We start from the raw sequence: 27,036 nt of genomic DNA, 5'->3' as shown, positions 1-27,036 counted from the left end.
ATCGTTTCAATCTTCCATTGCCGTGTCGTGGTCCTTGTTCTGCGTTGTGGTGCTGCCAACACCTCTGGCCACAGCTTCGATGCCCTCCAGCTCTGTCTGAGCGAGTTTACGTCCAGTGGTCAATGAAGCACTTCCCGAGGATTCCGCTTCGATGCCTCTTCCTTTGAGCGCACGCCATGTCTGTGATTCGAGATATCGCCTCCTTCGAGCTTCGGCATTGTCCTCATCGTCATGTCGAGCAGCCCATTCGCGCGGAAGCGTTTGCATCGTAGTACTGAGCTGTGCAAGAAGCTGTCGAAGAGCTGGAAGCTGATTCAGGGCGTATTGCGTAGCTTGTGTCAAACTTTGCTCGCCGTTTGTGGATGCTGGAGTATTCAAGAATGCCAAAGGCGCTGCAGTGGACGCCTCAGAGTGGCCCGGCTCAGCGCTGAGGAGAGCAGTCAATTGAGACAGGATCGCGGCGTTCTTAGCCTCTTCTGCTTTGAGCATGACATTGAATTTGGCCGTCTCATGGAGCCTAGATCTTTGCGCCTCAATCTCCTCAGGGGAGGGTGCTGGCCCTGTCGTGGACACATCGACACCCTTGTAATGATCTAGTCGCACCCAGTCCGCGAGATCCTCCTCTTCGTGACCCACAGCTAAGATGTTCCGTAATGTGTAGATCTCAAATTTGTCAAAATCTTTGTCCACCGTCGCATTCAAGAGGCTCTCCAACTTGACGATGCCGTTATCGATCTCATTCTGTTTCAGCTCCTCTAGCGCATCTCGACGGGCTTCGTCCGTTTTCAATGCTGCATGTGTGGCCTTATCAAGTTTGAATCCCAAGTTTGCCGCCGACGCCGCACCGAGACCTTCCTCTATAGCGTTGATGGCACGAAAGACAAGCTCATTTGCTGTATTGATGACATCGTCAAGCAGTGTCTGTCCAAGTCAGCTACACTTCTCTTCACCCGAGCGCGACCGAACGACAATGATCCTTACTAACCAACGGAGTGTATCGTAAATGCTCTGTGAGCAATGCGGTGGTCTCTTGCTTCGAAGATGTCATATCGTACTGTTGCGATATTGCATTCGATGCACGTCACGCATAGATGTGTGGTGATGGAAGACGCGTTGGGCACGCGGGAAATTTAGCCGCACGCGTCTTACCAATTTACGGCGGGACGAGCGGAATGAGAATAATCAATGTTCTAGTACTCGGAATTCTCACATACTCATGTTGAATTATATCCAGGGTATAATAGAACCAAGTGCACGCACATGAAATCTGTGAGCTACGAGAGGCAAGTCTTCGACACGATTGTTTCTATCATGAGAGAATTACCAAGCCGTGTTCTCTATCCTGGCGAACGTTGGCGGTTCTCTGCAATCTCTTGGGTAGTCTCGGAAGGTGACTACGTTGATGAAGAAACAATCGCGTCAAGGAAGACCGTGGTCAGCTCAGGGCCAGACCAGTCATTTCTCGACAGAAAACCTTCTCCAAAGCCAAGCCCATAGGCTCGACGTTATGATGAAAGTGATTGTGTACCATCAAAAATTGCGCCACTGAGGCCCCCGAAGGAGACTCATAGCAGATGCTCGCCACGCTGTGCAATGTAGGAGCTTCTGTTAGGTGACAGGCATTCATGAGCGCCCGCACCGCAACAAGGTAAGTATGAAGGAGAGAAGAAAGAGAAGTACGGAGAGGAAGCGAGTGTCGGTAGGTTTATATGCTTTCCCAGCCAGGAGCTAGTGAGCGGGCCGCCCAGTTGCCAGGACAGCGAGCCTCAAACATGCCCAGGTGTGATGCCACGCTTGTGCCGGGCGGCTTGTGAACAAGTGCGGCCTCATCAATCTCGTCGTGGGCAGCTTGTTTGAACGATTTGTAGACAGACAACTGATACGCTATATTTCAGCCGCCAGTTTAAGCAGTGATGTCTGTCATTTGGCCAGAAGCTCACAGACGTAGTATTCATATTTTGTATGATACAAAGGCATGACCCATGGATGTTCATGTGACATCCAAACTTGATCATTTCGTGCCTCTGTCCAGATCTGTCGCATTTGGGTCGTGCGGATATAGGGATATCCCGTACATTGCAGACGATTACTATATGAAAATGGCGACATCTGTCAGAAACACGTGTGATGTCAGGAAGAGGTATGTCTGCAATGATTGCTAAGCTCAAGAATATTCATAGATTGTACAGAAGTGGAAGACGTGAAGTCTGATAATGGGTATCTTCGATCATGCTGTCGTAGTAATTAATCCACGGACGCGTTCCAGCATCTCGGTCGTGATCTCGGCCGACCATGGAGAAGCCACGCCTACTTCCGTGAGACATCCGAGCCGAGATGCATGCCAAGATGAATCTTTTCACTTTGCGCTTCACTTTCGGCGTGACTGCTCGCTGTAAATTTCAGATCAAACAGGATTTGTCAGATTACGCGATACCTTCCAAGCTTGACTTCCACGATGGCATACCTAGGTAGGTATATGGACTTCACGAAGCTGTACATCCGCGATTACAAACTTGACGATACACGCCCAGGGGGTTAAGATCTATCTCCGACATGTTGAATATGGCTGCCAGCTGCTCCCATGAATCTATCGAAGAGTCTATCTACATGGCATCGCACAAAAGTAACGAAATGTGCTCTCGGATTCTGGATGTTGTCCATCATCACCAACAAGTTCATAGAATCACCCTCTCGACTGCTTCAACATCATCAACTTCCACACTCCGACCATTTGGTTGAACTCACAGAGCCCCTTTCAACCTTGCAACTTCAAAGATTAGAATGTCACCAAACTCAGCAGCGTGGCTACTCGAGGCAAAGGCAACCGCCTTCGAAATCAAACCCGTGCCTCTTTGGACACCAGCGGAAGGCGAGATCTTGGTAAAGAATCGTGCCGTCGCTATCAATCCTGTGGACGGCAGCCTTCAGAATTTGGCATGGTTGCCAATGCACTACCCAACGATTCTCGGTCAAGACGTTGCTGGAGAAGTTGTCGCGGTCGGCGCTGGAGTCACACGTTTCAAAATTGGCGATCGTGTGCTTGGTCAGGCTCTCGGATTAACCACTCAACGTGATTCAGACCATGCCTTTCAACAGTACACCATCGTCAATTCAAAGGTGGCTACCGAGATTCCAGCGAGTATGTCTTACCAGTTTGCGGCGGTCATTCCCCTTGGCTGCTCGACTGCCGCTTGCGGTCTCTTCCAGGAAGAGCCATTTCTTGGACTGAACCCTCCTACTGAGCCTTGAAGAGGATCTGATAACCCGAAAGACACCCTCCTCGTATGGGGAGGCTCGTCGAGTGTCGGTACAAATGCTATCCAGCTAGCGGCTGCTGCTGGATACGAAGTCATCGCTACTGCATCGCCAAAGAACTTCGACTACGTCAAAAGCCTCCGTGCCAGCGAAGTGTTCGACTACAATGAATCCACTGTCGAGGGAGATTTGATTCTTAGTCTGTCCGGACGAACCCTCGTCGGTGTGCTCGACGCGATTGGTGGAAATGCCACCATTGTCAGCTGCAACGTGCTTCACAAGGTTGCTGGTAAGGGACGTGTCGCAACAGCCAAGCGATTCGGTGATTACACTCCTCCAAAAGGCGTTGTACTAACGACCATCTTTGCCACAACTTTGGCTGAGAGTCCCGTGGGGAAGGCCATTTACGAGAGCTTTCTGCCAGGAGCTTTGGCGAAGGGTTTATACGTTGCATCGCCCGCGGCCGAAGTCGCCGGACATGGATTGGAGGCTATTCAAGGAGCGGTCAATCAGGTCACGAGGGGTGTTTCGGCAAAGAAGCTTATTGTGACGCTATAAAGGACGATTCGGGACAGGGATATCGATGATCACCTGCATCTGAAAGAAAGACGAGCATCAGACTGTCCCTGCGAAACTGTGACAACAGTGTGTCGGTAGCTCGATACTTCCCCTGCGTGCCTGCTTCGAATGTAAGGACCTTGGAGGTCTCGGTATGACTTTGATATTAGATAGACCTGAGTACATGTAGAGTGTCGTGTATGGATATCGCGTTCCGTCATGAGCTGCATTGGAATCTTGGAAGTTACAGCTCATAAGATCAAGAAAATTGTTCAAGCACGGGTGAGCTCTGGACATCTCCTTTGTGCTTGCCGATCTACAGCCCCGAAGGAGAACACTTGCTTTTTGAATGTCACACGCCCGCCCGTATACATACGTTCAATCTTGCCCTCGGGCTTGCACCCTTGAAAGTGTTGAAATATTTCCATCTTCTCGTTCTTCTTGACTGTCCAGGTGCTTCATCAATCACTCATCAATTGGCAGACTTGGCCGTCACACTCCTTTGTGGGTTGTCCAGGTGCACATTGGAAGTAGAAAGCCCACATGCCTGCAGGCGACAACGATCATTATTATTGCCAAAGCCAGACAACCAACAACATGTCAGTCCCAGAGACTGCCGCGTTCCAACATAATTCTGTCGCTGAGGACAGATCCGCTCTGGACAAGAACATGGCATCCATCCCGAGGACGAGCACCAAGCATCGGGATCATTACATCCAGATCATGTCTCAGGCAAGTTAGCAAAAGTCAACTTGATGTCTGCAGCAAGAATCGGTCAGAAATTCGCCGGCATTGAACAGATTCCAACAAGTTTCGAGAGTTTGCCGCGTCTTTGTCTAACACATGATAGACGCCGCCGCCAACACCCGCAGCCTCACCAGCCAGGCCAACAATAGTGTCCACCAATCGTCGCAATGCAATTTGCAGTCATTCAGCAATGATTCGAATCTATACAGACGCTGTGTGCCCGATCTGTCGACGCCGGCCTTCCTTGGGCTGGCTTTATACCTGCATCGATGAGAACGACACCGAGGCTGAACGCCTGCCAAATCCAAGCATACTGTCAGCGATTGATACAAGCGCTTTCAACGACGATCTCGAGGCATGGGCAATCTTGGCGGAATTCTTGTTGCTCCGGCCTGGTATAGTAGCATCTATACGAGCGGGCGAATACACACACGAGCAGATCTGCTGCATCGTAGAGAGCAAAAAGGCTGTTATTCGAGCAGCTTATGCTCTGGAGCAGCCAGTGAATCCGATATTTCTCGATACACCGGCACAAGAACAGGGCACAACAACACCAACGAAGGCGTCCAGAACAGATGCCACACACTCGGCAAGTGGCACACCTCCCAGCACTCCGATTAGACCGAACGCTTCTCACACCGCTGGCCAAATTCATTCACCGACTGTGCAGACTTATGCAACTTTGAGTCGGAGAGCCGCCCTGCCTCCAGGACTGAAAATTGATCTATCGGGAAAGCCGCAAACCTGTACATTTCAATGCTGTCATCGCTGCAAACCATTCCTTGTCGAGCGAGCCACGCAAAGCTTGGATTACATTGTCAATCAAAGCCAAATCTTGATTGGTCAAGTTACAGGACGGTCGGGCGATGAAGATGGGCCCGCGACCGCAGTGCATTTCGATGGCATGTGTCATCCAAGATCATCCACAAATCATCATGACGGGAAGGCTCTGTCCGTTTCGGTCGATAGCTCGTTCCACTCCCAGAGCGACGAAGAGGACAGCTCGGGAAATTCGTCCTTAGAGACAGAGTCAGAGTTTGAGATCATGGTGGCTGAGGCCCGCCGGCAGGTTGTCATGCACAACGACAGTGCTGTAAGTATTGGATGAGCAACGCACCGCACTGCAGTTGCACGTTGTTCACCGGTCTGCTTCCGCAAAATGGATGCATCTCGCAGAACAGGCTTCTTGAGGGTAAATGATCTATCAGGATCGATTCATTGGTGTAGCAGACGCATGGTATATAGACCCAGCACGATTGATCCGGGTGAAAGCTTGTACGCAAAACTCCGGTCTTTACACTACATGTCCCGGCGTTGCGTGAGCCGGTTAACATCCCCGTCAAATTTGTCTACGGCTGTATGCCCAATAAGCTTTGAAGGGCAGCTTCCAATTCGTCCGTCGGAGCTTGTCATTGAACACATCGAAATCGCACTTTTGCAGTTGGTCCAACCACATCTGTGTCGAAAGCGCCGGCATGAACACACCAAACGCCCTCTCAATTTCTTGCGCGGGCGTCTCTGTAGCAGCTGCTTTTTGCATCGATCGTTGAACGTGCTCCTCCTCGTCGGCATGCTCGAAGTCATGCCCGGCCTCAGCACCTGCACGAATATTTGCCAGCATCTGCCGGGCTGTGATGAGATGATCGTTGGCGCGCGTTGCCACGGCAAATACAGCATCACGCAGTCCAGCGGCGCTCGCGCCTTGACGAAGCACATCCTCCTCCCGTACCCCAGCCTCTACCATGATATCGACTGGTAACATCACTGCGCCCCGCCGCGTTGTGCCTACGTCACCGCCGAAACTGCCTTGATTGCTGTGCGCGGGAGATGGGCCGAGAAATGCTATGAGAGGTAAACCGCGGAGCATTGCGGCGATTCCTGCTGCTTTACCGATATGTGAAGCTAGGTGGTCGGCTGTCAGGCTGGACATGGGCAATGCCTGCAACGTGAGGTATAGCAGGGTGGAATAGGTGTTCTCCGAATAACTCTCCAGACTTGCCATGGTCGGGAATGGTGCATTTGAAAGGTGCTTTTGTCGCGTATCGATGATTCGTTGGAGCCAGCCTCGACTGAATGTTGCTTTGCCACCACTGCGGTATTGTAGGTCTTGCGCTGCAGCTGCTAATAGCAATGCGATGGGCTGCTTCGGCGGCGTTCCGGCCAGGGCTTTGCGCATAGCATCGCGTTGGAATTCGAGTCGCATTGCACCGATGGTGGGCGTAGAGGTTGTGTCCGCTGTGCGTGCTACATCAATGTTGAAGGCTCGCAGGGCGACGTACGCATCTCGGGCGACGCTGGGTATGTATGGCAGGAGTAGAGATGAGGGAGTGTCGGACCGTCGAAGCAGATCTAGACAGTATGTCCGCGCTCTGTTGATCTCTTCAGAAGTGATCGATGAGCTATCTGTGGCGGGTGCAAGGTTGACTTCGGATGGACTTGATGCGAGCCATCGTTTCTGTCCGAAGGTTGAGACATTTTTGCAAATCTCTGGTGTTCTCGTCAGGTCTGGGAATCTTGCTGCGCATCTTCTTGATGTGTTCATGTTGACAAATTATGATTACGGATAATAATTGATCGAACGTGATTGGATATGTGAAATGGTAGATCTTGATTGTAGTCCTGTGATGTCAAAGACAATTTTGCTCCCAGGCCGAAGGTCCCTTTCTGACCAACTGTATGGCTTAGGCAATCGCGGATCACGGAAAGAAGAATCGTAAGCTCTCTAGGCTTTCCACCCGCTCAATATCAGTCGCTCCGAGTAATGAACTCTTCGGAGACGATGTTCATATGGAAGAATCGATTGTCGCATTGACGAGGCGACCCTGCGGACTCGCCAAAAACAGAAATTCGTTGACGATTACGTCATCCGTAGATTCGCCGCGGACGCGTCTAGGCGCGTGTTCCCTCCAGGACCAAGTGGGCTGCGTACGAATTTGGTGATTCTGTGATTCAAATGGATAACATCCCAATTCACCTGCTCAATCGCACTTCACATGGACATCGATCACCGACCTGCCAAGAAGCGTCGTTTCTTCACCGACGAGTCGCCTGTCCGTCAACTTGCTTCACTCTCGGATACAGTTTCGCCACCACATGATCACAATGCCCATGGCCCTCCGACAGCGACCTCCGTGGTCGAATCTACACCCAGCGACAAACCAAACGATGCCTTCGATCCCGTAGACTTCAAAAGCGTGGTTGGTACGGACGTACCTCAAGACGCGATCACGATCCTTCAGAAAACCCATGGCTCAAATCTGGAGCAAGCAATCAATGCATACTTTGATGGATCGTGGAAAAACACAACTGCCCTGCCTGTGAGACGACCCAGTTCGCCGTCTACTCTCAAATCGAAGCAGCAGAAGCTTGTTCTCGGTACTCACGACTCAGCTGCTCAAGCCTATGGTGAACAGATCGACCCGAAACGCAGCAAGGTTCTGCTAGAGTCGATGCCAAAGACTCGATATATCGGCTCACTGGGTGTGTCTGGGTGGGCCACGTGTAGTGGATTGGGACTTCTCAAGCCTGAAGATCCGGTCACGATCGAAAGATGTCGTCAGCAGATCGTGCAAAAGTCTGGGAGGGGCGGGAAAATGGTGCAGCAAACGAGGAGGACACAGGATGTGATTGTGCGCTTTACAAATGCCGCTGGAAAGGAGATTGGGCGACTGGAGAAGGAGACAGCTATCTGGATGAGTGCGCTCATTGACCAGGGAGTTTGCCAATTTGAGGGACGATGCATATATGCGCCAGATCGAATAAGGACGAATGATACGATCTATATTCAGCTCCGTTGTTTCCTGCTCCGACCTGTTTTCTCCTCCAGTAATTTCATAAGACCCCTGGACAACAATCGAGAGACGGGCCTGTTCGAGGTCAAGGAAACAAACGAAGAACGAGATCTCAGGCTTCGCCAAATAGGATTGGTCAAATTGTTTTCGGAGATCAATCTTCATCCCTCAAAGTCTAACGAAACCACAGCGAAGCACAAACGCGAAGGCATCCTGCAAGCTGCTGAACATGCTGAACAAGCTAGTGAGGCTAAAGAGTCCCGACCTGCAGCTGAAAAGGATGAGTTGGAATCTTCTTCTCCAAGCAATGAAGAGGGCGAGGAGCTAGAGCAGGATCAGTTGGATTCTCTTTATAAGAAGGCTCAGTCGTTTGATTTCAACACGCCCGAAGCGCAGCCGGCCAAGTCATTTTCCATGGATCTCCGGAAATATCAAAAGCAGGCTTTGCATTGGATGCTCAACAAGGAAACCAGAGAAAATGATGAAGATCGAGAGCAAGGACAAAGCATGCATCCGCTGTGGGAAGAATATTCATGGCCGATTAAGGATGCCGATGATAAAGATCTCCCGTTGGTGACCGGCCAGGAATGCTTCTACGTCGATCCCTACAGCGGCGAATTGAGTTTGGATTTCCCTGTACAGGAACAGACATGCTTGGGTGGTGTCTTGGCAGATGAAATGGGTCTAGGAAAAACAATTCAAATGCTCTCACTCGTGCATTCAAATCGATCTCCTGAGCATTTAGCAGCTCTGGACGCGGCGGAGAGCAGTGAAAAAGACATGGTCAACAGTCTTACAAGACAACCACCAAACACGTCAAATCTCAAAAAGGCATTGGCAACTACTCTCGTTGTTGCTCCCATGTCTCTACTCGCTCAATGGGCTTCAGAAGCGGAAAAAGCATCAAAACCAGGTACTATTCGCGTGCTTATTTACTACGGCAGCGAAAAAGGAGTCAACCTCCAAACGCTCTGTTGTGGCTCGAATTTGCTGGCTGCTCCAAACGTGATTATCACTAGCTATGGCGTTGTGCTTTCCGAATTTAACTCGTTGGCTACATCCTTCGGTGGGAATCGAACAACATCAGGTGGACTGTTTGGAGTTGAATATTGGCGAATCATCCTCGATGAAGCTCACATGATCAAGAACCGTCAGTCAAAGACTGCCAAAGCATGTTACGAACTTGCCGCGATACACAGATGGGTGCTCACAGGTACACCTATTGTCAACCGTCTGGAAGACCTCTTCAGTTTGGTACGCTTCCTTCGCGTCGAGCCTTGGAGCAACTTCAGCTTCTGGAAGACCTTTATTACCGTACCTTTTGAGAAAGGAGAATTTGTGCGCGCCTTGGATGTTGTGCAGACGGTGCTGGAGCCGCTGGTTATGCGTCGGACGAAAGACATGAAAACGCCCGATGGCGAGGCGCTGGTCGCACTTCCTCCACGCACGATTGCCATCGAGAAGATAAAGCTTTCGACTCCAGAGCAAGATGTCTACGACCATATTTTTCTCCGCGCGAAAAAGGCGTTCACAGCCAACGTGGAAGCTGGCACGCTCATGAAAAGCTATACTACCATCTTTGCGCAGATTCTACGACTAAGGCAGAGTTGTTGTCATCCGATCTTAACTCGTAACAAGAACATCGTAGCAGATGAAGAAGATGCCGCAGCTGCTGCAGACATTGCCAACGGTCTGGCTGATGACATGGATCTCGGTGCACTTATTGAGCGCTTTGCTGCAGACGAAGGCGATCAGGACGCGAGTAAATTCGGCGCGCATGTCCTCAAGCAGATACAAGATGAAGCAGATATGGAGTGTCCCATCTGTGCTGAGGAGCCAATGGAAGAGCACGCTGTCACTGGCTGTTGGCACTCAGCTTGCAAGAAGTGTCTTCTTGATTACATCGAGCACGAGACTGCCAAGGGCGAACTCCCACGCTGCTTCAATTGCCGAGAGCCGATCACCGCCCGTGATGTGTTCGAAGTTATCCGACATGACGACGAAGCTGTGGTGATGGATGAATTGGATCAAGAGCTTCACCAGAGCACTCACTCCGGCGATCAAACCAAGGATAAGCCACGCATAACTCTGCGCCGAGTGAACCAGCTCTCATCTGCCAAGATCGCTACGCTTCTCACTCATCTGAAAAAGGTTCGCAAGACCAACCCGACCTCAAAATCAGTAGTCTTCAGTCAGTTCACATCCTTTCTTGATCTTCTGGCGCCCGCACTCAAGGCTGCGAACATCACAACACTGCGTTTCGACGGCAGCATGTCACAAAAAGACCGTGCCCGCGTTCTCAACGACTTCGCCAATCGCCCAACCTTCACCATTCTCCTGCTCTCACTCCGAGCGGGTGGTGTCGGACTCAATCTCACGTGCGCCAATCGTGTCTACATGATGGATCCTTGGTGGTCATTTGCCGTTGAAGCTCAAGCGATTGATCGCGTGCATCGCATGGGGCAGACCGAGGAAGTGCACGTGATACGATTTATTGTGGAAGGCAGTATCGAGGAGAAAATGTTAAAGGTGCAAGACCGAAAGAAGTTCATGTAAGTCTGGCGTCTCTCTTTTGGACATATCTCGAGGTTTTGCTGACCGACATACTACAGAGCGAGCTCGCTTGGCATGATGAGTGACGAAGAGAAGAAGCTGCAACGCATTGAGGATATCCGTGAATTATTGAGCTGAGTGATGCGTGCCTGAGTAAAGACAAAATGTCGCGGGATGTTGGCCGTATGGCTCTATGATATGATGATAGTTTGGGCAGGGATGTTGCTTACCACGACATAAATATCCCGATAGTATCCCTGACAGGCCGTCTGAGAATGAGCGCACATGCGATGAGTCGAAACGCCTTGCTTTGCTCAAGGATTAATGCGTGCAGTGCTTCGGTGCAGCGGGTGTACCACATTCTGTATTGTTTTCATACAGAATCGAGTATGTTTGAACATCCTTCACGAGAGTGCTTTTTCAAGTTCTGCCTTCCTCTTAATACAAGTTCGTCAATCTTCGTCATCATCTTCGTCACTCGACCATCCGTCTGCGTATTCTTCAGCCATCACCGCGAGTCCCTCACAGAGGGCTTCGCGTTCGTCCAGCCCGATCAATCGCCGAGCATCCGCCTCGATAGCTCGTATGCGTTCCGCAATACGTGTGGATGTAATAACAGAAACATCGATGTCGACATTACGAGGAGACCGTGTAGATTGAAATATGCCTGGAAATGATGATAGCAGAGGGAAAGCAAGCGAAGACAAATGAGAAGAGTCTCGAAAATCTCCAATTCGTCTTCGGTACGCTTCATGGCTCTCTTCGTCGTCGTCTGCGAGCTGATCACGATCTCCGCGCAGAATTTTGACTTGACTGAATATATGAGCTCTTGAGGTGGACTCGTTTCGAGTGCCGAACAATTGCGATGAACTTGGGAACAGATCAACGTCGAATGTTTCGGGATCTTGCTCGGAAAAGTCGTGTGCATGACCATTCACGGGTGGAGCGCGTCCTCGATCGTCGACTCCGCTGTGAAGCGCTTCTTGATGGATAGTCATTGTGCACGCTGCCACACGTCGCTTGCCGTCTCCGTTGAGGACTGCTTCAAGGGCATCGAGCTTCGCCCTTGCGCTTTCCGTGCTCCTCAAGCGAGCGGGTAAAGTCATCGTCTCAATCGCTGCACTTTGTAAAGCTGACGTTTCCCATCTACTTTGTGAGCCAAGTTGGATATGAGGGGGCAGAGCTCTTGGAACGTTTCCCAGGGGTATCTGAACGCTCGCTACAGAATCCAATACAAAGGTTGATTGAGCAGTATTGGCACGCTGAAGTAGCTTACGCTCTCGGGTCATGCGCTGTTCGTCTTGAAAGCCGAATACCCATCTGCAGCCTTTCCCGAGATCATCAGCGACCCGTTCAAGGTATTTCGCAGCAAATCCTCCCCAGGCATCATCGGTACTGGTCAGTATCTGTATACCCTGGAGATGATCGCACTCCTCGAGAAAAGGTCGGAGGTCGCGATCTAGTAGATCATATTCTCGATCTAGTCCGGTGAATAACTCCTCACCTGTCTGCCATCGTTCGAATGGCATCAGTGAGCTGTTCACCTCATACTCGTTGAGTTGAACGATACTCTTGGGATGGTAAAAGACGCGATTGTAATCAGACCAAAAGCGCACAGTGTCGGAGCTCAGTGAAGGCGGCTCAGCACCAGAATCTAATGCTTGCTGATATGCGCTTTGCGTGATAGATGGTAGCACTAGGGGTATTGCCCCACCCGCCCAAGAACCTAGCTGTGTCGGATCTTGTGGATTTTGAAGCTCGTAGAGTGCGTTTTCTCGTCGAAGTGTGCCAAATGCGCCTTTAAGGTCATATATGACCGTTCGGGGAGTGTATGTGTCGGAACCATCTGCAGCGATGCCTGCGCGAAATGATATATCGTGGTCGATCGGTGATTGTTCTTCATCGCCGTATGTGAAGTACGACTCCTGGTCGTTACTCAGTATGATGACAAGAAGGACTAATTGATCTGCGAATCAAGAGCGTAGAGCATGTATCTGTGTCAAACTTATGCATCGTACCTGTGTGTTCCAGAAATGCGTTCCAACATAGTTGGCCTGCTGCCCAAATTGTAGCGTTAAGATTTCGTGCATTGCAACTCAAGCAACAAGGTCCACGGGTGCCCGTCGATTTGCCTCGCGAGGAAGTCGTTGCTGTAAGTCTCTTGTCAAGCAAGTTGAATCAATTGTTGCGATTTACCGAGGTATCCATGGTATTAACGATACGTTCTTCGTCTGAACTCTTGATGGTTACGATTATGTATCGCCAAACGTCAGAACTGTCATTTCACCATTCTCTCAGGTACAGTAGTTCAGCCAGCCCTCAACTTCGAGTGGCGAGGTATACGACTACGATCTTTAGTTCTATTTGAAACATCAGATCCTGCACACAGAAGACCATTTGCTATCATAGAATCAAAGAGGATAATTCTGTTTTCACATACGCTGCTTCATAATGGTGCTGGAAGTCATCTATATTGTGCGTCATGGGGTAAGTGAGGGCAATTCCGATTTTGTGCATCTATAAAGAGGACTGACGATGTGTACAGTTCCGATCCAATTGGGTCGTTGACCCTGCAACCGGCACATATCGAGCAAACATTCCATCTCCCACAGGAATCCCATCGGACCCAGCGCTCGCTGGCTATGGCGTACTTCAAGCTCAACAGCTTGGTGACCATCTCATGAAAGTGGATCCGCCCGTCGACCTTATCTACAGCTCTCCGTTCTATCGTTGTCTCCAGACGCTTCTCCCCTTCGTCAAGGCTCGCGTCGCTCGAGATGGCAAAGACAAGATTCGAGTGCACGTCGAGCGCGGAGTGGGAGAATTCTATGGCTTAGCACGATTCGACCACCCGTCGCCTGCACCGATCGGGGAGCTGCGGCGACATTTTGAGCACCTCGAAACAGACGCTGAGCCGATCATCACTCCTTCTACAAAGGGCGAGAGTATCCCTCAATTGCACGAACGATTGGCTTACTGTCTGCAACATCTCATTCACCGAGCAGACACGGACCCCAACGGCCCCAAGGCCCTACTGATCTGCTGTCACGCTGCAACAATGATCGCATTGGGTCGGGTCTTGACCGGTCGCATGCCCGAAGATATCTCAGCGGATGACTTTCAATGCTACACGTGCAGCTTCAGCAAGTTTGATAGACGTACAAAGGAGAAAAATGCATCGATCCCTGATTCATCATGGAGCCCAGATACGCCAGAGCAGATTCCAAACATAGGTTGGAAGAATGGTGCTGGAATAGCGGGTGGCTGGGACTGCTCAGTCAACGCCGATTGTTCCTTTCTGGCAGGCGGTGCGGAGCGAGGCTGGTGAGTATTCCAACCACGAAGTTTTCACAGTACAGCATAGACTCATTCACGTTTGCAGGCGATTTTCGGGCGACGAAGATTTTCTTCACAACCCTAACGCGTTCAACGATGCCGCAAATGCAGCAAAAGATGCCGTTCAAGGAAGTGCAGTGGTTGAGTCGGGTAAAGACGATTGGAAATTGTGATTGATGAATTTTGATGCCATTATAATCATTGATCTGTACAGCAAATACCCGTCAGGAAACAGGCGGCTGGATCGTAAGAACATGATTTGGTATCGTTATCGCGAATCCGCCGATGATGTGAATGCGACCACATGCGCCAACCGTCCAATGAACCAACTCCCGTGTCAAAAGTTCAACTCAATCCTCTACGCAGAGGTGATAGCCTTGCGCAGACGCTGGGCGCGTTGCCTTGAGTTCAAGTGCTGACCGTCGGCACGCTCAACGGCCTGGGCAGCCTTCTGGACGACCTCCTCGCCCTCGGTCAGGATCAACTCGATGTGGCATGGGTTGGACATGTAAGGGTTGATCTGATATAAAGTTAACAGAGGTGCACAAAGAAGTTTGACGTTTCAGAACGTACTCTACCGTGGGCACGGTATGTGCGGCGGCGCTGCTTAGGGGCCTGGTTGACCTGAATGTGCTTGATGATCAAGTTGCTGGTGTCCAGTCCCTTGGTGTCGGCGTTGGCCTCGGCGTTCTTCAAAAGGCCGAGCAAGAACTCAGCCGACTTGACGGGCCATCGGGCCTTGGAAACACCGAATTGCTTTCCTGTGGTTTCCCATCAATATTTTATTCCTCAAATGCATCCTCGCACATGGCTGCCTCATCAACGATGGGCTTCGTACATACCTTGGGCAGTACGGCCAGTGCTCCCGGCATATCTCCGCATTGGCACAGCCTCGCTCTTTTGCTGAACATTGTCGAGGTAGGTTTTGGCGCGCTCGAGTTTCCAGCCGTTGATGGCCTGGGCGGTCTCGCGAGTGTTCTTGAAAGAGACCTGTTCGCGAAATTTTAGTTACACGTCCGCAATCGTGGAAATTTGTCGATGGCAATTGTCACGTACGCGAAGGTAAGAACCCCGCGAGCGGGCGCTCTTTCCATTCTCAATGGCGGTGGCAGCGTATCGGACCATCTTATCGTTTGTGGTTGGTGATGCGAAATCGTGTTTCGACAATCTTCAATATTGAAAGTGATGCGCTGTGGCAGCCGCGAAAAGCTAGTGGGTGCCAAGACTTCCGATGTGCTCGGCTTACCTGCCTTGCTCACAAGCTCTCGCGTCTCAAAGCTCATTTTTTGAAAATCTTCAGCAAGCTAGTCTTCAGATTTGCGCCATACAATAATTTCGCTATCTGAAGCAGCTCATCACAATACAATGGCTTTTACTCCACGCGGACGTGGCGGCGGTGACCGAGGAGGTCGAGGTGGTGGACGTGGTGGTCGCGGTGGTGGCTTCGGCGACCGAGGTGGTCGTGGTGGTGGATTCGGCGGAGCACGAGGCGGTGGTCGAGGTAGGCATCCGACAGCCATTGATAATCTGTGCGACGGCAGACTGACATTTCTCAGGCGGTTTCGGTGATCGAGGTGGACGTGGAGGAGGTCGCGGCGCACCTCGTGGCAGAGGTGCTCCTCGCGGCGGCCGAGGAGGAGGTGCAGGTGCAAAGGGAGGACAAAAGGTTTGTCAAGGCGATCAATTCTACGAGACCGGAACACAAAACTGATTGTGGTGCGCTCAGGTCATCATCGAGCCTCACCGACATGCTGGTGTCTTTGTTGCCCGTGGCAAGGAAGATTTGCTTGTCACCAAGAACTTGACACCCGGCGAGGCCGTCTACGGAGAGAAGCGCATTGTCCTTGACACCCCAGGCACAGGCACTGGTGCCAATGGCGACGCTCCTGCAGTCATCAAAACCGAGTACCGCGTTTGGAACCCTTTCCGTTCGAAGCTGGCTGCTGGTATCCTTGGTGGTCTGGAGAACATTCACATGAAGCCTGGCAGCAAGGTTCTGTACCTTGGCGCTGCGTCCGGAACATCAGTATCGCACGTCGCCGACATTGTCGGGCCTACTGGCACTGTCTTCGCCGTTGAATTTTCTCACCGATCCGGTCGCGATCTCATCAACATGGCCACCCACCGCACCAACGTCATTCCTATCATCGAGGACGCCCGTCACCCGCTAAAGTACCGTATGCTGGTCAGCATGGTTGACTGCATTTTTGCCGACGTTGCTCAGCCCGATCAAGCACGTATTGTCGGACTGAATGCCCACCAGTTCCTCAAGGTTGGCGGCGGTGTCGTAGTGTCAATCAAGGCCAATTGTATCGACAGCACTGCTGCGCCAGAGGCAGTCTTCGCACGTGAAGTTGTCAAGCTCCGAGAAGAGAGGATCAAGCCCAAAGAACAACTGACGCTTGAGCCGTTCGAGCGTGATCACGCCATGGTTGTCGGTATCTACGAACGGTCAGCATAAATCTGTTCTTCGGCCACTGTTTGTGATATGATTCGGGCTTAAGGGACTTGGCGTTCAGGCGAAATATGGCGCTCTCATACTAGTGTGGGAGGACTTGCAGATATGTATCCAATCAAGGATGCACGATTGCCGTGTTCAACGCGAGACCAACCATGTGTTGAGCCTCACGATTATTTGTACAATGTCGCAGAATCGAAGATGTGTATTTTTCAGTCCATGTATTTCTTGTTTGCTACGGACTCGCGCATAAAATGGGAGGCTTGAGGACAGGACAGCCAGTCATGACTCTCCAACGTGCAGAAAAACAATCCCGATATATGCCTTGTGTCTATTGTACGCTCCAGCATCATCACCATGGTCAAGCTACTAAGCACGCCTGAGCCCACGTAACAAAATCTACATGAATGATTTCTACGATACAATGCCGTTGTACATGGATGAATGCGCACGCCGTATCATGTCGAGTTCTTGATGATCCATTCGTCCTCTGCTAGTTCGCGAGCCGTGCTGCGTTTCTCCGGTTCCCACTGAAGCATTCTCCGCATGAAACGCAAGAAGTATGCTCTATCCTCAGCATCACCTTCTGCTAACAAGGATGTCTCGCGCTGCTCGAGCGGCTCTGATGCAGGGAGACGAATGCCGGCAGAAAATTCGCCTGTGTACCATTGAGTTGTCAGAGAAAGACCAAGTGACATAACGAGTAAACCGAGGATTACATACCGTGTTCTGAGAAGAATTTTCTTCTCAAGTCGGCGCGAGCGAGCAGATCCTCTGGAGGTGGTCCAAGAAGGGCAATTATCTCAGCGATATGGGCACGACCCCGGTACTTTCCAGTCTCTGGGTCTATACCGGTGAACAAATGCTCGCCTTGGAGAGCATCCCATACCTGCGGATGGTACTCAGCACTGAAATCAATATGACATCGTTTACATACTCACCACACAGCCCACGTTCCAAATGTCGACACTGTATGTCCAGGGTACATCGAGTATGACTTCTGGAGCACGATAGATATCAGGTTGGATGTCTTCGCGATGCTCGATGCCGTCATCGAGCGGCACGCATGAGCCGAAATCGCACAGAACAGGTATGCCGGCATCCTTGGGCATGCCCATCTCACGAGATAGATAGACGACTCTGCCGTCGACTTCCTTTCTTGCACTGGGCTGCCTTAATTCCGCATCTTCAAATTCCTTCAACATGGACGCATCGGCTCCGATGAGGATGTTGTCTTCCTTGAGATCGGTATGAGCTACACGACATTCCTCACGAAGAAGTGTCAGCGCCTGGAACACTCGCCTCAGCATGGTAGCAACGATAATAGTGGGCAGCTTTGCCACAGGATTACGATATCTCAATCCCCTCATACTGTCCCAAAGGGCCTCGTGCACAAGACATTGATGTTGTCCATCAGGCCCATCTAGGGTAAATTCATCAAGAAGCGCGCGAACGGCTTGCCGCCCTGGATGCGATCTCGATGACTTTTCGATGCATTTATAAACGCCCAGTTCTGGGCTGGACTTGTTCTGAAGGGATGCGGAACGGATATAGATCTTGAGCGCGACATGGCGGCATTGACTAGAATCGATCAGCGATAGATTAGAGGATGCATGGATTGACAACTTACTCGAGATCACGAGCGAGCCAAATAGTCGATGTGGTCCCGAATCCTAATTTGCCGACGATCTGGTAGCGGTCTTTGAGAGTGTCTCCAATCTGTACGGGAAAGTAGCGTATTGCCATGTAATCAGGATTTGTTTCTTCTTCAACCTTCTGCCCGCGTGGAATCCATTGTATGCCATCTTTCGGGAATGCCAAAGGTTTCCATGAGCGGCGAAGCAGTGGCAGCCATGCTTGGCGAAGCAATGAGCTCGCCATTGTCGGGTAGCTTCATGAGCAGTTTGCCCGTCAGCTGATTTGCGGACTATGGAAACGACGCAGCACAATCCATATTTGGCGTTATCATCTGCGGCCGATCCGTTGCGCAATGAGTTCAAAGAGGTCAATTACAAATTTCCAGAAACCAAAAACCTCAAAGGTTTGGAGAATCTTTCGTCCCTTTCCTAGAACTAAATATAAAACCTTCGAAGTAATGATAATATGCTTCAATCTCCATTCTTCGAGAAGGACATGGCCGACGAGACGACCCGATAGGAGATGCCTGATTGCGTTAGCTCCGCAGACGACATGCCGTGCAACAGAGCTCTACATGTCGCCTACCCTCTCTGCTCTAGACTTCTTCGATGTCGGTAAGGAGTTCTGCTCATATTTGCAGATTTCTATCGCGTAGAGGGATTTTGCGCAGGACATCGACTACACGACGAAGGTCTGACGTTCATTACCAACGCCGCGCCTATTCCTCGTTATGTCGCTGGCGGAGCAGGTCTTTGGCGTGCCAGAGCTCGCGGAGCTCATCTTGCTATGCGCAAGCACGGCGGACATCGTCAGGTTACAACAAGTCAATAAAACGATATACAACACAATCAGAACGTCCAGGGCCCTTCGAAGGAAGCTGTACCTCGAACCAGACAGCTCATGCGAACAAACTGCGAACCCTTTGGCGCCAGACTTCTTCCAGCGCTTGCCCGGCATGCGTAAAGGGACGATTACGGTGCGCGTTGACGTTGAAAAGCTATGGGCCAGCACTTTGAATGGGGTCGCTCAATCCTGGCAGGACATGTTCGTGTCTCAGCCACCGGCAACAATTTCTCTTATCGCTACTGGCGATGCTTCGACATCATACTGCAGACGTATCTATCCTGATGGCATGAAATACGGAGATGTTGCTACAGCGATTATCGCTGCTCATCAACTTCGGAAAGGTTCACAATCGCGTCCCGAGAGGTTATCGCATTTGACCAAACACAATAACCCCGTGCTGATTTACTGGCGCTGAGAGGCACATCTGCTAAGGTGATTGGTATCAAGCATACCCTTCGTCGCTTAGTGGCATTTTCACTGTTGTTCGAAGTGCTGCGAAGTGCTGCAATCTACCGTGCGAGAGCCGTGTGATATATGATATCAACCGAGCGAGGTATTGTTGATAATGTCAACTTCTCAGTGGTATGTGAAGCACGCTATCGAATGTCACAATCATTCCAATGAATGGCATGGCTGGTGACTTGGGAGCCTGGTGCCGATCTAAGCCTTTCCGATCAAGGCAGAAACTCCTTCCGCTTTCCCATTGTTGTGATGCAAATACGCCAGAATGGAAAAGTGGGAGAGCTCCATCACCGGTTCACTAGCAGTGAAAGAAGCATCTCGAAGAAAGGAACTGTGCTTTAACCACGGAATTTCGAACGCCTGCAAAGAGCAGCCGAAAAGACCAAGTTTGAACAAGAGCTCGCTGCCGAAAAGGCCAAATTCGAGCAATAGCCCGCCGCTGGAAAGATCAAGTCTGAGCAAGAGCTCGAAGCTGAAGATTTCGAGGTAACCGCAAATTTCCACGCAATGATGCTGAGCGCGTTAGATACCGTTGCTGAACGCGCGAGCGCAACAACCGTACGGCCACAGACCGCTACACCGATCGAAGGGACTGAAGGCGAGCAGGCTGCATCCAGGCCAGGGTAGGAGGTCAAGTGAGACGCGGCGCCGGCCGCACCGATTGAAGCGACCATCAAGGATGGAGCTTCTACCGCACTGAACACTGAGACCGATAAGCGTGAATAGAGGGCCGCTATGGCAGACGTGCCGATCGAGATGGCAAGCATATCAATTGAAGCTCCGAAGACGGTGCAGCAAGCAGTCAAAGCTCACAACGCTTCGGTCTCGAGCCAAGCAGCTCTGGTCATAGGTAGTAGCGTAGAAGCAGCCAGAGTTGCTCTTCAGTCATAACATCATCCCGTCGTTCCAGCACCTTCTCATTGTTCACATACTAGTATTGTGAACGTGTCGCAGACAAGTGGAGGCGAGACTATGCGATCCAAGCTCGAAAACCACCGTCCGAGTAACAGTTCGCTAGGAGGCAGATGGGGTAAGATCCGAGTGAAACGGCATCATGTAGCACAAATATGATGACTGCACTCCCTTCACGAATACATTCCTTCGATCAATAGAATATGTCGCGACCGCCACTAGTCTGGCTCCCGGACGTGCACTTCGATGACTAATCTGAAGCTCGGCTTGCTGATGACTAATACAACATTCGTTCGCACCAGCTTCTACTTATGCTGCTTTGTAATACTGGGACCTTGGGACTTTGTGAGGGAGAGTGTGACACCAGGTCATTTTGACAAGGCCGTCGGAGTGCCTCAACCGATCCCTCTCTATACGGGCTGAGCTCCGTCTTAGCGTGCTACCGCAAGGGGGCAAATCCGAAGTCGGCTGCACTCAGCCTACCTACAGTAGGTAGGACGCCATGGTCCTCGCCTCCAGATGCAGATTGCACCCTTTCACTGTAGGTGCCCCACGGATTTCACGCGGCAATCCAGAACCCCACCATTTCACGCCTGTCCGACGCCTGTTGAACGCCAAGCTCACACCACCGCCAAAAACAACACCTACCCTTTTCGATCTCGCACACTATGTACATTGCAACAGAATCAGCAGCAAAACAACCGGGGAGGTTGGCGCAATGGTAGCGCGTTGGTTTTCGGTTCAGAATGCACCAAAGGTTGAGGGTTCGAGGTGAGTTTCACTCATTCTCCTTTGACATATCTCAGATATGTTCTGACATTCTGCAATCAGCCCCTTGCTTCTCGCAACTATTTTTGCTCTTTTGACAAGCTCACCACAAGGCCTTGCTTGCCGTTCTCTTTTGGAAGAAATGGTCGGACGAAAACCAACGCGTACCATTGCGCCAACCTCCCCGGTTGTTTTGCTGCTGATTCTGTTGCAATCTACATAGTGTGCGAGATCGAAAAGGGTAGGTGTTGTTGCACAGTGAATTCCCTTGCCTGGACCTGCGGCCCAGGCTTGGGCAGCCACTGTACGACTTTGTGCCAATTGATTGCAGCAAACGTTGAAAGAATCGAGTATGTTTTGGTTTGAAAGCGCGTGGTTAGTCTGACAGTTGCCATAGCGGACGACGAGGATGATCATCAGGCTCGTCCTAGACCGCAGCGGAGTTATTAGCGAATGTTGACAATGTGTGATCATAGCTGCAAAGCCGTCCAATGTAGTCGAAGGTGAGATCGAGCGTGCCCAGGTGAGCGCTGAATCTCCGTGCGAAGTGAGTTCAATAACGTGCAACCTCTTCCCCTACTGTACTCCAGAAGTCTCAATCGAGGTAGAACAGACTCAGGGCTTCTTTTTATGACAGTAATAATTTGTAGACCTAGGTAGGTAAACACGTATGATTAGCACAAATTGACTCACGAGCACTCCAAACTTGCTCGTGAGTAGACGCTCCATTGTTGTCCTGAAAGATGACTGCTGACATTGCTGCATGGGACAAAACCAATGGTCGATGGCGACCCTGTTATCGACCCAAAGGATGCATCTGTCCTAAGTGTCTGGGAGCGTGCTCAATTGTCTGCGATCGACGCTCCTCATCCCTTGAATGTGCTTGCCATTGATCACGGGTACAATGAGTGGCTACATTCAGCTGTACTAGGCACCTTGACTTCTGTACGCCGCCTTATGTTGATCTGCCATTGACTTTCCTCAGCTGCTTTGTCATCGAGTGTAGTGCTGAGTGCTGAGTCACTAACGAGTCTTGGAGGCGCTAGGTATGCCTCTTTTCGGTATCAAGAATAGGTGATGCAATTTCCCATATCATGTAATGCCTGGTAGTGAAGTCTGAGTGCTAAGAAGGTGAAGCTGGATAACTTGTTGCAACCCAGCCAGGTTCTTGAGCCCACATATGCTCGCAAATGTGTGTTTCAATTTCACCAAGAGCATCGCGATGATACGTGAAACATTTCACACAACGCGATTGCTGATCACAGAGGAGGTTCTAAATGCTTGTATTGCAGCTCTCAGCTGTTGCTTCTATTGCGACCAACGTTATCTACACTACCGCCGGATCCGACGAATCGCCTCATCCCAGCTGATTGTGCAGCCTTGCCGCCGCCTCGTCGTGTCTTCTTGGAGCCCTCTAGCGGATGTTCCCTCTCCCATCTCTCGTCATCTCGATACGCGTCAATTGCAGCATCCAAATGCCATTCCTCCTGGTTGAGGTAGAGCAGAGCAACGTCGTATCTGAGTGATGGTGGGACACTGCAAGTCAGCACAAATTGATCAGCTTGGTACGTTGAACGCCGTCAAGCACAGCAATAGCAGACGGCGCCAATGATCGCATGTAGTTTTGATAAGGTGCAAGACTGAGCGGGAACTTACTCTGCCACTTTGCATGCCACCATCCAACGTCGAACTTTATTACGCCTGATCTCTTCTTCCTCACCCTCGATTGGTTGAGGTGACAAGGACACGCCACCCTTGTAGTACTCGCCAGGAATGATGACTGTCTTCCTTCCTTGGACAAGATGATCAGCGAAAACGTTGTTTGCCTTTCTCAGTGCCGCAATCGGAACACCATAGGCAAGCGACAACGAAAGCATAGTATCATTCGGAGCTAAGAAGTGGAGGACGTCTGGCATTGATCCTGCCATTGTCTTTTGGTCGGTCACAATTGAATTTGAAGAACCATGGTCGTTGTACGCCGGTGGTTCATCATGTTCGCCGTGATCGATTCCTGCGGGCGGGGCCTGAGAGGATATTGAATATGGAGGTGGATCGCGCAAGCCTTGTGGTAAGGGTGATGGCGCTGTTGTGATTTGACAATACGGGCAATAGGTTTCGTAACGTTTATTCTGGTTGAGGCACTTGGAACAAATTGCACGGCCACAACATAATAAATCTCTTCCTGGTAGAAGAGTCTTTTCTTGTATTGGATCAGATGGACGACCAAAGGCCGCGGCGCAAGTAGCACAGGCGTTGCTATTAGTCGCCATCAGAGTAGTTTTCCGGCGGTGGCGAGGTCGAAGATGATAGTTATAATAAGCGTAATCGATCTGCCGCAACGTGAAGAAAACCAAGTATTCGAGATGGACTAGCTTGAAGGTGAAGACTGATGTCGCCAGAAACTACCTACTGTAACTGTACATACGGCATTGCGCTGCACTGTGCTGTATACAGTACAACCCTGGTGCAACATGACGAATATCCTGACGTCCACGACCGCCGCACGAGACACACAGCACGGCAGCCCTGAAGGCGTTGGCAGACATGTGACAATCGATAACGGGCAATCCACCGAGTTCGCCACCCGGCCAGCCGGCGAGACGTGACGAGACGCTATCGCTTCTGGCGTGTTATATCGACCCTGGGCGACGCCAGGCTGGAACGGGCAAACTCTCAGCATTTGCTCCGTTGTTGTCGCTGGCCGGCCTCGCTTCTCCTCTTCTTCACACCAACAACCGACTTCTGTGCCTGTCCACGCTCTCTTACCTATTTCACAATTCTAATAATATTCAGCAACAAGCATCTGACCTCTATCCACTCCTTCTTCAACAATACGCAATCATAGCCGACTGCCGTCACCATCATCATATCGCCTGCCATCGAACATCGCCCTCCGAACCTCCCTACTTGTGCAGAATAAACGACTCTTCGTCATCAATCATTGTTCCGCATCACACATACTGCCAGGACTCTCACGTCTCGCATCGCCGCTTCAACACGCCTTCATTGTTGGTGCATGAAAACATCATTTTGACTTCACGCCGTGCGACGAGAGCCAGAAATGGCATCCAACGCGACTTATTCCGAATTACCTCCTCTTCCAGCATACACTCTAAAGCCCCTCCCACCACTTATTCCCGGCTTACCAGATGAATACTTGACGCTTGCTCTTCCGATTATCGCCTATTGGGTTGTGTCGGGAATCTTTCACGTGATCGACGAACTTGACCTCTTCCCACAATATCGACTCCATACACCCACGGAGGTGTCAAGTCGAAATCGGGTCAGCCGATGGGATGTTTTCCGCGACGTAGTCGTGCAGCAGATTGTGCAGACTATATTTGGAATCGCGCTGGCATATATTGATGGAACGCCGATGTATGGCAAACAAGAGTATGATATCGCGTGGTGGGCGCAGAAGATAAGGCTAGCGCAAAAGGCCGTCCCGATGGTGCTGGCCACTGTCGGAGTGGACGCCAAATCTCTGGCCGGTAATCTGGGATCATCGAACCCTGCACTGGCCGGTGTGCTCGCCGGAGGTCTTTACCCGGATCTTGTTCAAGTCGTATGGTCATCGGGCGAAGGACATGCAGCACCGGCATTTGCTCCATGGGAACTCGTCGCAGCAAAGATTGTACACCATGCTTTGGTTCCTGCATTCCAGTTTTTCGTGGCAATAGCCGTTGTCGATACCTGGCAATACTTCTTGCATCGGGCAATGCACATGAACAAATGGCTCTACACGACATTTCACAGCCGCCATCATCGTCTCTATGTGCCATACGCATATGGTGCACTCTATAACCACCCGGTCGAGGGCTTTCTTTTGGATACGCTGGGCACTGGTGTGGCTTATTTGATATCCGGAATGACAGTCCGCCAATCCATGATCTTCTTCACGGCTTCAACGATCAAGACAGTCGATGACCACTGCGGATACTCGTTCCCATGGGATCCTCTGCAGCATATTACAAGCAACAATGCAGGGTATGAGGAGCATGGTTTCCGCGTAACAGGAAACACGATCGCTGACATCACTTCCAGATACCATGACATTCATCATCAGCTAGCTGGTATCAAGAATAATTTCTCGCAGCCATTCTTCACCTTCTGGGATACTTTGCTGGGTACCAAATGGACCGGCGGCAGCCTGAAGAGCAAGCGCGCACAAGCTACCTCAGCGCCAGTCGGCGGGGCCAGCAACGCCAATGTGACCAAGTCACCAACCACGACGGTCGTTACCTCAAAAGCTTTGTCGAGTGAAGTGATTAATACCACCAAGCGCGTGCCTACAACAAAGGTGAAGAGCGGGTCCGCTCGCAAGAGGTCAACGGGATCGGGTCTGAAAGGGTTTGCAGACCGCGTGGGCGACTCTCTGCATGGAAAGGGTACAGGTGTATTAGGTGTGGAGAACCGAAGCAGGTGATCGTCCGGAACGTATACGCTGGTTCTATGGTCTATTTCGCTGCAGCAGTCTTTGTCTTTATGCCACCGATGTGATATGCGTACATTTCTCTTCATTCAATTTTAAAATCTTCACGAGGCACGCTCACCGTTGAGCTCACGAATGCAGGTAAACACGTATACTGACGGGCGATGCGTGGCCTTTACGGCCCGTGTGTGCACGACTACAATAGAACAGAGCCGTCGTGAGACATCATGATACCCTGGAAAGCACACCCAACGTAGTGAGGTCCAATGGATAGCCGATCTATGCAAGCCCAACGAAAATTGAATAAAGCGGACGATGACGTTTCCAATGCATATATGCCGCATAATCCTTGCAGTGGTCACATTTTTGAACATGAATCTAACATGCACTGTACGTGAAGAATACCTAGGTAGGTACGGAAAAGGCGATACTGGTATGTGGCGAGGTAGGGTTGTTCCCAAGCACACGCTGCCGCCACGTGCCGACTCGACGTGTTTCCGCAGAAGCCCGTCTGGTTCATCGGAGTTCTGGATGCAAGCGAGATGTTCAGATCGCGATCTATTTCATCATTGGGCTGCTGATTACATAGCAGTCTGCGGAGCCAACATCCCACGTTGAAGAAGAAAGGTGCCTGCATGCGCTCAACGACAATCGTGGGTTGCGTGCGGCCAACCACGTCGCGTTAGGCGGTGCACGTGGGTTATCACGGCTGTATACTTCCTCGTGAAACAACCTTGGAATACTTATACTCCCACACGGACATACAAGCTGAAGCTCCCGAGCAAGGCTGATTGATGTAACTGCCGTGTATCATATTTCATTGATCCCAACAGCCCACAAATACTATGCACCGGCTCAAGACTGTTACTCGCTTCGTATAAGGTCCTCGGCGTCTTGTCAAATTGCAGGCCAAGTTGAGGTCGCCATGAGACAAACCGTCAGAGCGGGCAGATATTCAGCGCAAAAGATGAATCAAGCCGAGGCGCAAAATCCGATCCATCTGCCGTCATCAGCGTCAGCAGCCCACAGCGAAGAATGCAAGCCTGTCGTGGATGTCCCGGCCTTCGGAGAGCTCACCTTCCATATACAGCACAGCCGCGTTTTCCTCGTTAAGCTTTGTTGAGCATGCAAAATGGCTTCTTCCTGATTCGCTAGGAGCGCTTCGAGAAAAGCTTCTCACTGCCATGTATGTCATTGCCATTGATCTCCAGTCTCGGAGCTATGCCAACAGCGAAGTTGGACACCCATGTGGCTTCGCTGAAGCACATATAGTAGTATAT

At 50.9% G+C, this 27,036-nt stretch overlaps 14 protein-coding genes across 14 annotated transcripts; 7 read left to right on the top strand and 7 right to left on the bottom strand.

The window, feature by feature from the left end:
- Positions 1 to 6: 6 nt before the first annotated feature.
- On the bottom strand, positions 7 to 1,048 carry K489DRAFT_385812 (uncharacterized protein; the record flags this gene model as incomplete). The annotated part of the gene is made up of 2 exons (XM_033606168.1): positions 7 to 921; positions 986 to 1,048. 2 exons carry the CDS (start codon positions 1,046 to 1,048, stop codon positions 7 to 9), a joined length of 978 nt encoding a protein of 325 aa, XP_033464141.1.
- A 1,733-nt stretch (positions 1,049 to 2,781) lies between these two features.
- Positions 2,782 to 3,813, top strand: K489DRAFT_414716 (zinc-binding alcohol dehydrogenase domain-containing protein cipB; the record flags this gene model as incomplete). The annotated part of the gene is made up of 2 exons (XM_033608169.1): positions 2,782 to 3,196; positions 3,293 to 3,813. 2 exons carry the CDS (start codon positions 2,782 to 2,784, stop codon positions 3,811 to 3,813), a joined length of 936 nt encoding a protein of 311 aa, XP_033464140.1.
- Positions 3,814 to 4,619: 806 nt separating this feature from the next.
- K489DRAFT_6447 (uncharacterized protein) lies at positions 4,620 to 5,783 on the top strand. The gene has a single exon (XM_033608797.1). The coding sequence runs from the start codon at positions 4,751 to 4,753 to the stop codon at positions 5,666 to 5,668; it is 918 nt and encodes a 305-aa protein (XP_033464139.1). The 5' UTR covers positions 4,620 to 4,750; the 3' UTR covers positions 5,669 to 5,783.
- Positions 5,784 to 5,899: 116 nt separating this feature from the next.
- K489DRAFT_311280 (uncharacterized protein) lies at positions 5,900 to 7,102 on the bottom strand (the record flags this gene model as incomplete). Its single annotated transcript, XM_033600770.1, has 1 exon — positions 5,900 to 7,102. One exon carries the CDS (start codon positions 7,100 to 7,102, stop codon positions 5,900 to 5,902), a length of 1,203 nt encoding a protein of 400 aa, XP_033464138.1.
- A 451-nt stretch (positions 7,103 to 7,553) lies between these two features.
- Positions 7,554 to 11,042, top strand: K489DRAFT_385809 (DNA repair protein, RAD5; the record flags this gene model as incomplete). The annotated part of the gene is made up of 2 exons (XM_033606167.1): positions 7,554 to 10,903; positions 10,964 to 11,042. 2 exons carry the CDS (start codon positions 7,554 to 7,556, stop codon positions 11,040 to 11,042), a joined length of 3,429 nt encoding a protein of 1,142 aa, XP_033464137.1.
- Positions 11,043 to 11,356: 314 nt separating this feature from the next.
- K489DRAFT_348154 (tubulin nucleotide-binding domain-like protein) lies at positions 11,357 to 12,994 on the bottom strand (the record flags this gene model as incomplete). The annotated part of the gene is made up of 3 exons (XM_033602366.1): positions 11,357 to 11,812; positions 11,870 to 12,829; positions 12,923 to 12,994. The coding sequence occupies 3 exons, from the start codon at positions 12,992 to 12,994 to the stop codon at positions 11,357 to 11,359; spliced, it is 1,488 nt and encodes a 495-aa protein (XP_033464136.1).
- A 361-nt stretch (positions 12,995 to 13,355) lies between these two features.
- Positions 13,356 to 14,232, top strand: K489DRAFT_309635 (phosphoglycerate mutase-like protein; the record flags this gene model as incomplete). Its single annotated transcript, XM_033600646.1, has 2 exons — positions 13,356 to 13,391; positions 13,450 to 14,232. The coding sequence occupies 2 exons, from the start codon at positions 13,356 to 13,358 to the stop codon at positions 14,230 to 14,232; spliced, it is 819 nt and encodes a 272-aa protein (XP_033464135.1).
- A 15-nt stretch (positions 14,233 to 14,247) lies between these two features.
- On the bottom strand, positions 14,248 to 15,414 carry K489DRAFT_6442 (ribosomal protein L22). The gene is made up of 4 exons (XM_033608795.1): positions 15,297 to 15,414; positions 15,083 to 15,230; positions 14,814 to 15,001; positions 14,248 to 14,760 (listed from the first exon to the last, which is right to left on the bottom strand). The coding sequence occupies exons 1-4, from the start codon at positions 15,363 to 15,365 to the stop codon at positions 14,599 to 14,601; spliced, it is 567 nt and encodes a 188-aa protein (XP_033464134.1). The 5' UTR covers positions 15,366 to 15,414; the 3' UTR covers positions 14,248 to 14,598.
- A 184-nt stretch (positions 15,415 to 15,598) lies between these two features.
- On the top strand, positions 15,599 to 17,077 carry K489DRAFT_375182 (Fibrillarin). Its single transcript, XM_033603632.1, has 3 exons — positions 15,599 to 15,741; positions 15,797 to 15,906; positions 15,967 to 17,077. The coding sequence occupies exons 1-3, from the start codon at positions 15,606 to 15,608 to the stop codon at positions 16,699 to 16,701; spliced, it is 981 nt and encodes a 326-aa protein (XP_033464133.1). The 5' UTR covers positions 15,599 to 15,605; the 3' UTR covers positions 16,702 to 17,077.
- Positions 17,078 to 17,156: 79 nt separating this feature from the next.
- On the bottom strand, positions 17,157 to 18,579 carry K489DRAFT_310822 (kinase-like protein; the record flags this gene model as incomplete). The annotated part of the gene is made up of 4 exons (XM_033600732.1): positions 17,157 to 17,356; positions 17,422 to 17,587; positions 17,640 to 18,279; positions 18,329 to 18,579. The coding sequence occupies 4 exons, from the start codon at positions 18,577 to 18,579 to the stop codon at positions 17,157 to 17,159; spliced, it is 1,257 nt and encodes a 418-aa protein (XP_033464132.1).
- A 487-nt stretch (positions 18,580 to 19,066) lies between these two features.
- Positions 19,067 to 19,597, top strand: K489DRAFT_366292 (uncharacterized protein; the record flags this gene model as incomplete). Its single annotated transcript, XM_033602756.1, has 1 exon — positions 19,067 to 19,597. One exon carries the CDS (start codon positions 19,067 to 19,069, stop codon positions 19,595 to 19,597), a length of 531 nt encoding a protein of 176 aa, XP_033464131.1.
- A 193-nt stretch (positions 19,598 to 19,790) lies between these two features.
- Positions 19,791 to 20,513, bottom strand: K489DRAFT_6385 (uncharacterized protein). Its single transcript, XM_033608790.1, has one exon. The coding sequence runs from the start codon at positions 20,409 to 20,411 to the stop codon at positions 19,983 to 19,985; it is 429 nt and encodes a 142-aa protein (XP_033464130.1). The 5' UTR covers positions 20,412 to 20,513; the 3' UTR covers positions 19,791 to 19,982.
- A 2,078-nt stretch (positions 20,514 to 22,591) lies between these two features.
- On the bottom strand, positions 22,592 to 23,713 carry K489DRAFT_375178 (uncharacterized protein). Its single transcript, XM_033603631.1, has 2 exons — positions 22,981 to 23,713; positions 22,592 to 22,842 (listed from the first exon to the last, which is right to left on the bottom strand). The coding sequence occupies exons 1-2, from the start codon at positions 23,592 to 23,594 to the stop codon at positions 22,620 to 22,622; spliced, it is 837 nt and encodes a 278-aa protein (XP_033464129.1). The 5' UTR covers positions 23,595 to 23,713; the 3' UTR covers positions 22,592 to 22,619.
- A 672-nt stretch (positions 23,714 to 24,385) lies between these two features.
- K489DRAFT_348138 (uncharacterized protein) lies at positions 24,386 to 25,843 on the top strand (the record flags this gene model as incomplete). The annotated part of the gene is made up of 2 exons (XM_033602365.1): positions 24,386 to 25,311; positions 25,369 to 25,843. 2 exons carry the CDS (start codon positions 24,386 to 24,388, stop codon positions 25,748 to 25,750), a joined length of 1,308 nt encoding a protein of 435 aa, XP_033464128.1. The 3' UTR covers positions 25,751 to 25,843.
- Between the last annotated feature and the right edge of the window lie 1,193 nt (positions 25,844 to 27,036).

Source organism: Dissoconium aciculare (genome assembly GCF_010015565.1).
Source record: "Dissoconium aciculare CBS 342.82 unplaced genomic scaffold K489scaffold_1, whole genome shotgun sequence".
NCBI lineage: Eukaryota > Fungi > Ascomycota > Dothideomycetes > Mycosphaerellales > Dissoconiaceae > Dissoconium > Dissoconium aciculare.
The sequence above is the reverse complement of the archived record's forward strand: the minus strand, read 5'-3'. Positions and strand labels throughout refer to the sequence as shown.

Bases quoted from the DNA above. Each gene is read 5' to 3' on its own strand.
- K489DRAFT_6442 (XM_033608795.1), bottom strand. From the start codon at position 15,365: ATGGTCCGATACGCTGCCACCGCCATTGAGAATGGAAAGAGCGCCCGC. The intron at 15,002-15,082 runs GTATGTACGAAG...GGGAAACCACAG, and splicing joins CACTGGCCGTACTGCCCAAG to GAAAGCAATTCGGTGTTTCC. The intron at 14,761-14,813 runs GTACGTTCTGAA...ACTTTATATCAG, and splicing joins CATACCGTGCCCACGGTAGA to ATCAACCCTTACATGTCCAA.
- K489DRAFT_375178 (XM_033603631.1), bottom strand. From the start codon at position 23,594: ATGGCGACTAATAGCAACGCCTGTGCTACTTGCGCCGCGGCCTTTGGT. The intron at 22,843-22,980 runs GTAAGTTCCCGC...ACCATCACTCAG, and splicing joins GTGGCATGCAAAGTGGCAGA to ATACGACGTTGCTCTGCTCT.
- K489DRAFT_375182 (XM_033603632.1), top strand. From the start codon at position 15,606: ATGGCTTTTACTCCACGCGGACGTGGCGGCGGTGACCGAGGAGGTCGA. The intron at 15,742-15,796 runs GTAGGCATCCGA...GACATTTCTCAG, and splicing joins AGCACGAGGCGGTGGTCGAG to GCGGTTTCGGTGATCGAGGT. The intron at 15,907-15,966 runs GTTTGTCAAGGC...TGGTGCGCTCAG, and splicing joins GTGCAAAGGGAGGACAAAAG to GTCATCATCGAGCCTCACCG.
- K489DRAFT_6447 (XM_033608797.1), top strand. From the start codon at position 4,751: ATGATTCGAATCTATACAGACGCTGTGTGCCCGATCTGTCGACGCCGG.
- K489DRAFT_6385 (XM_033608790.1), bottom strand. From the start codon at position 20,411: ATGCTTGCCATCTCGATCGGCACGTCTGCCATAGCGGCCCTCTATTCA.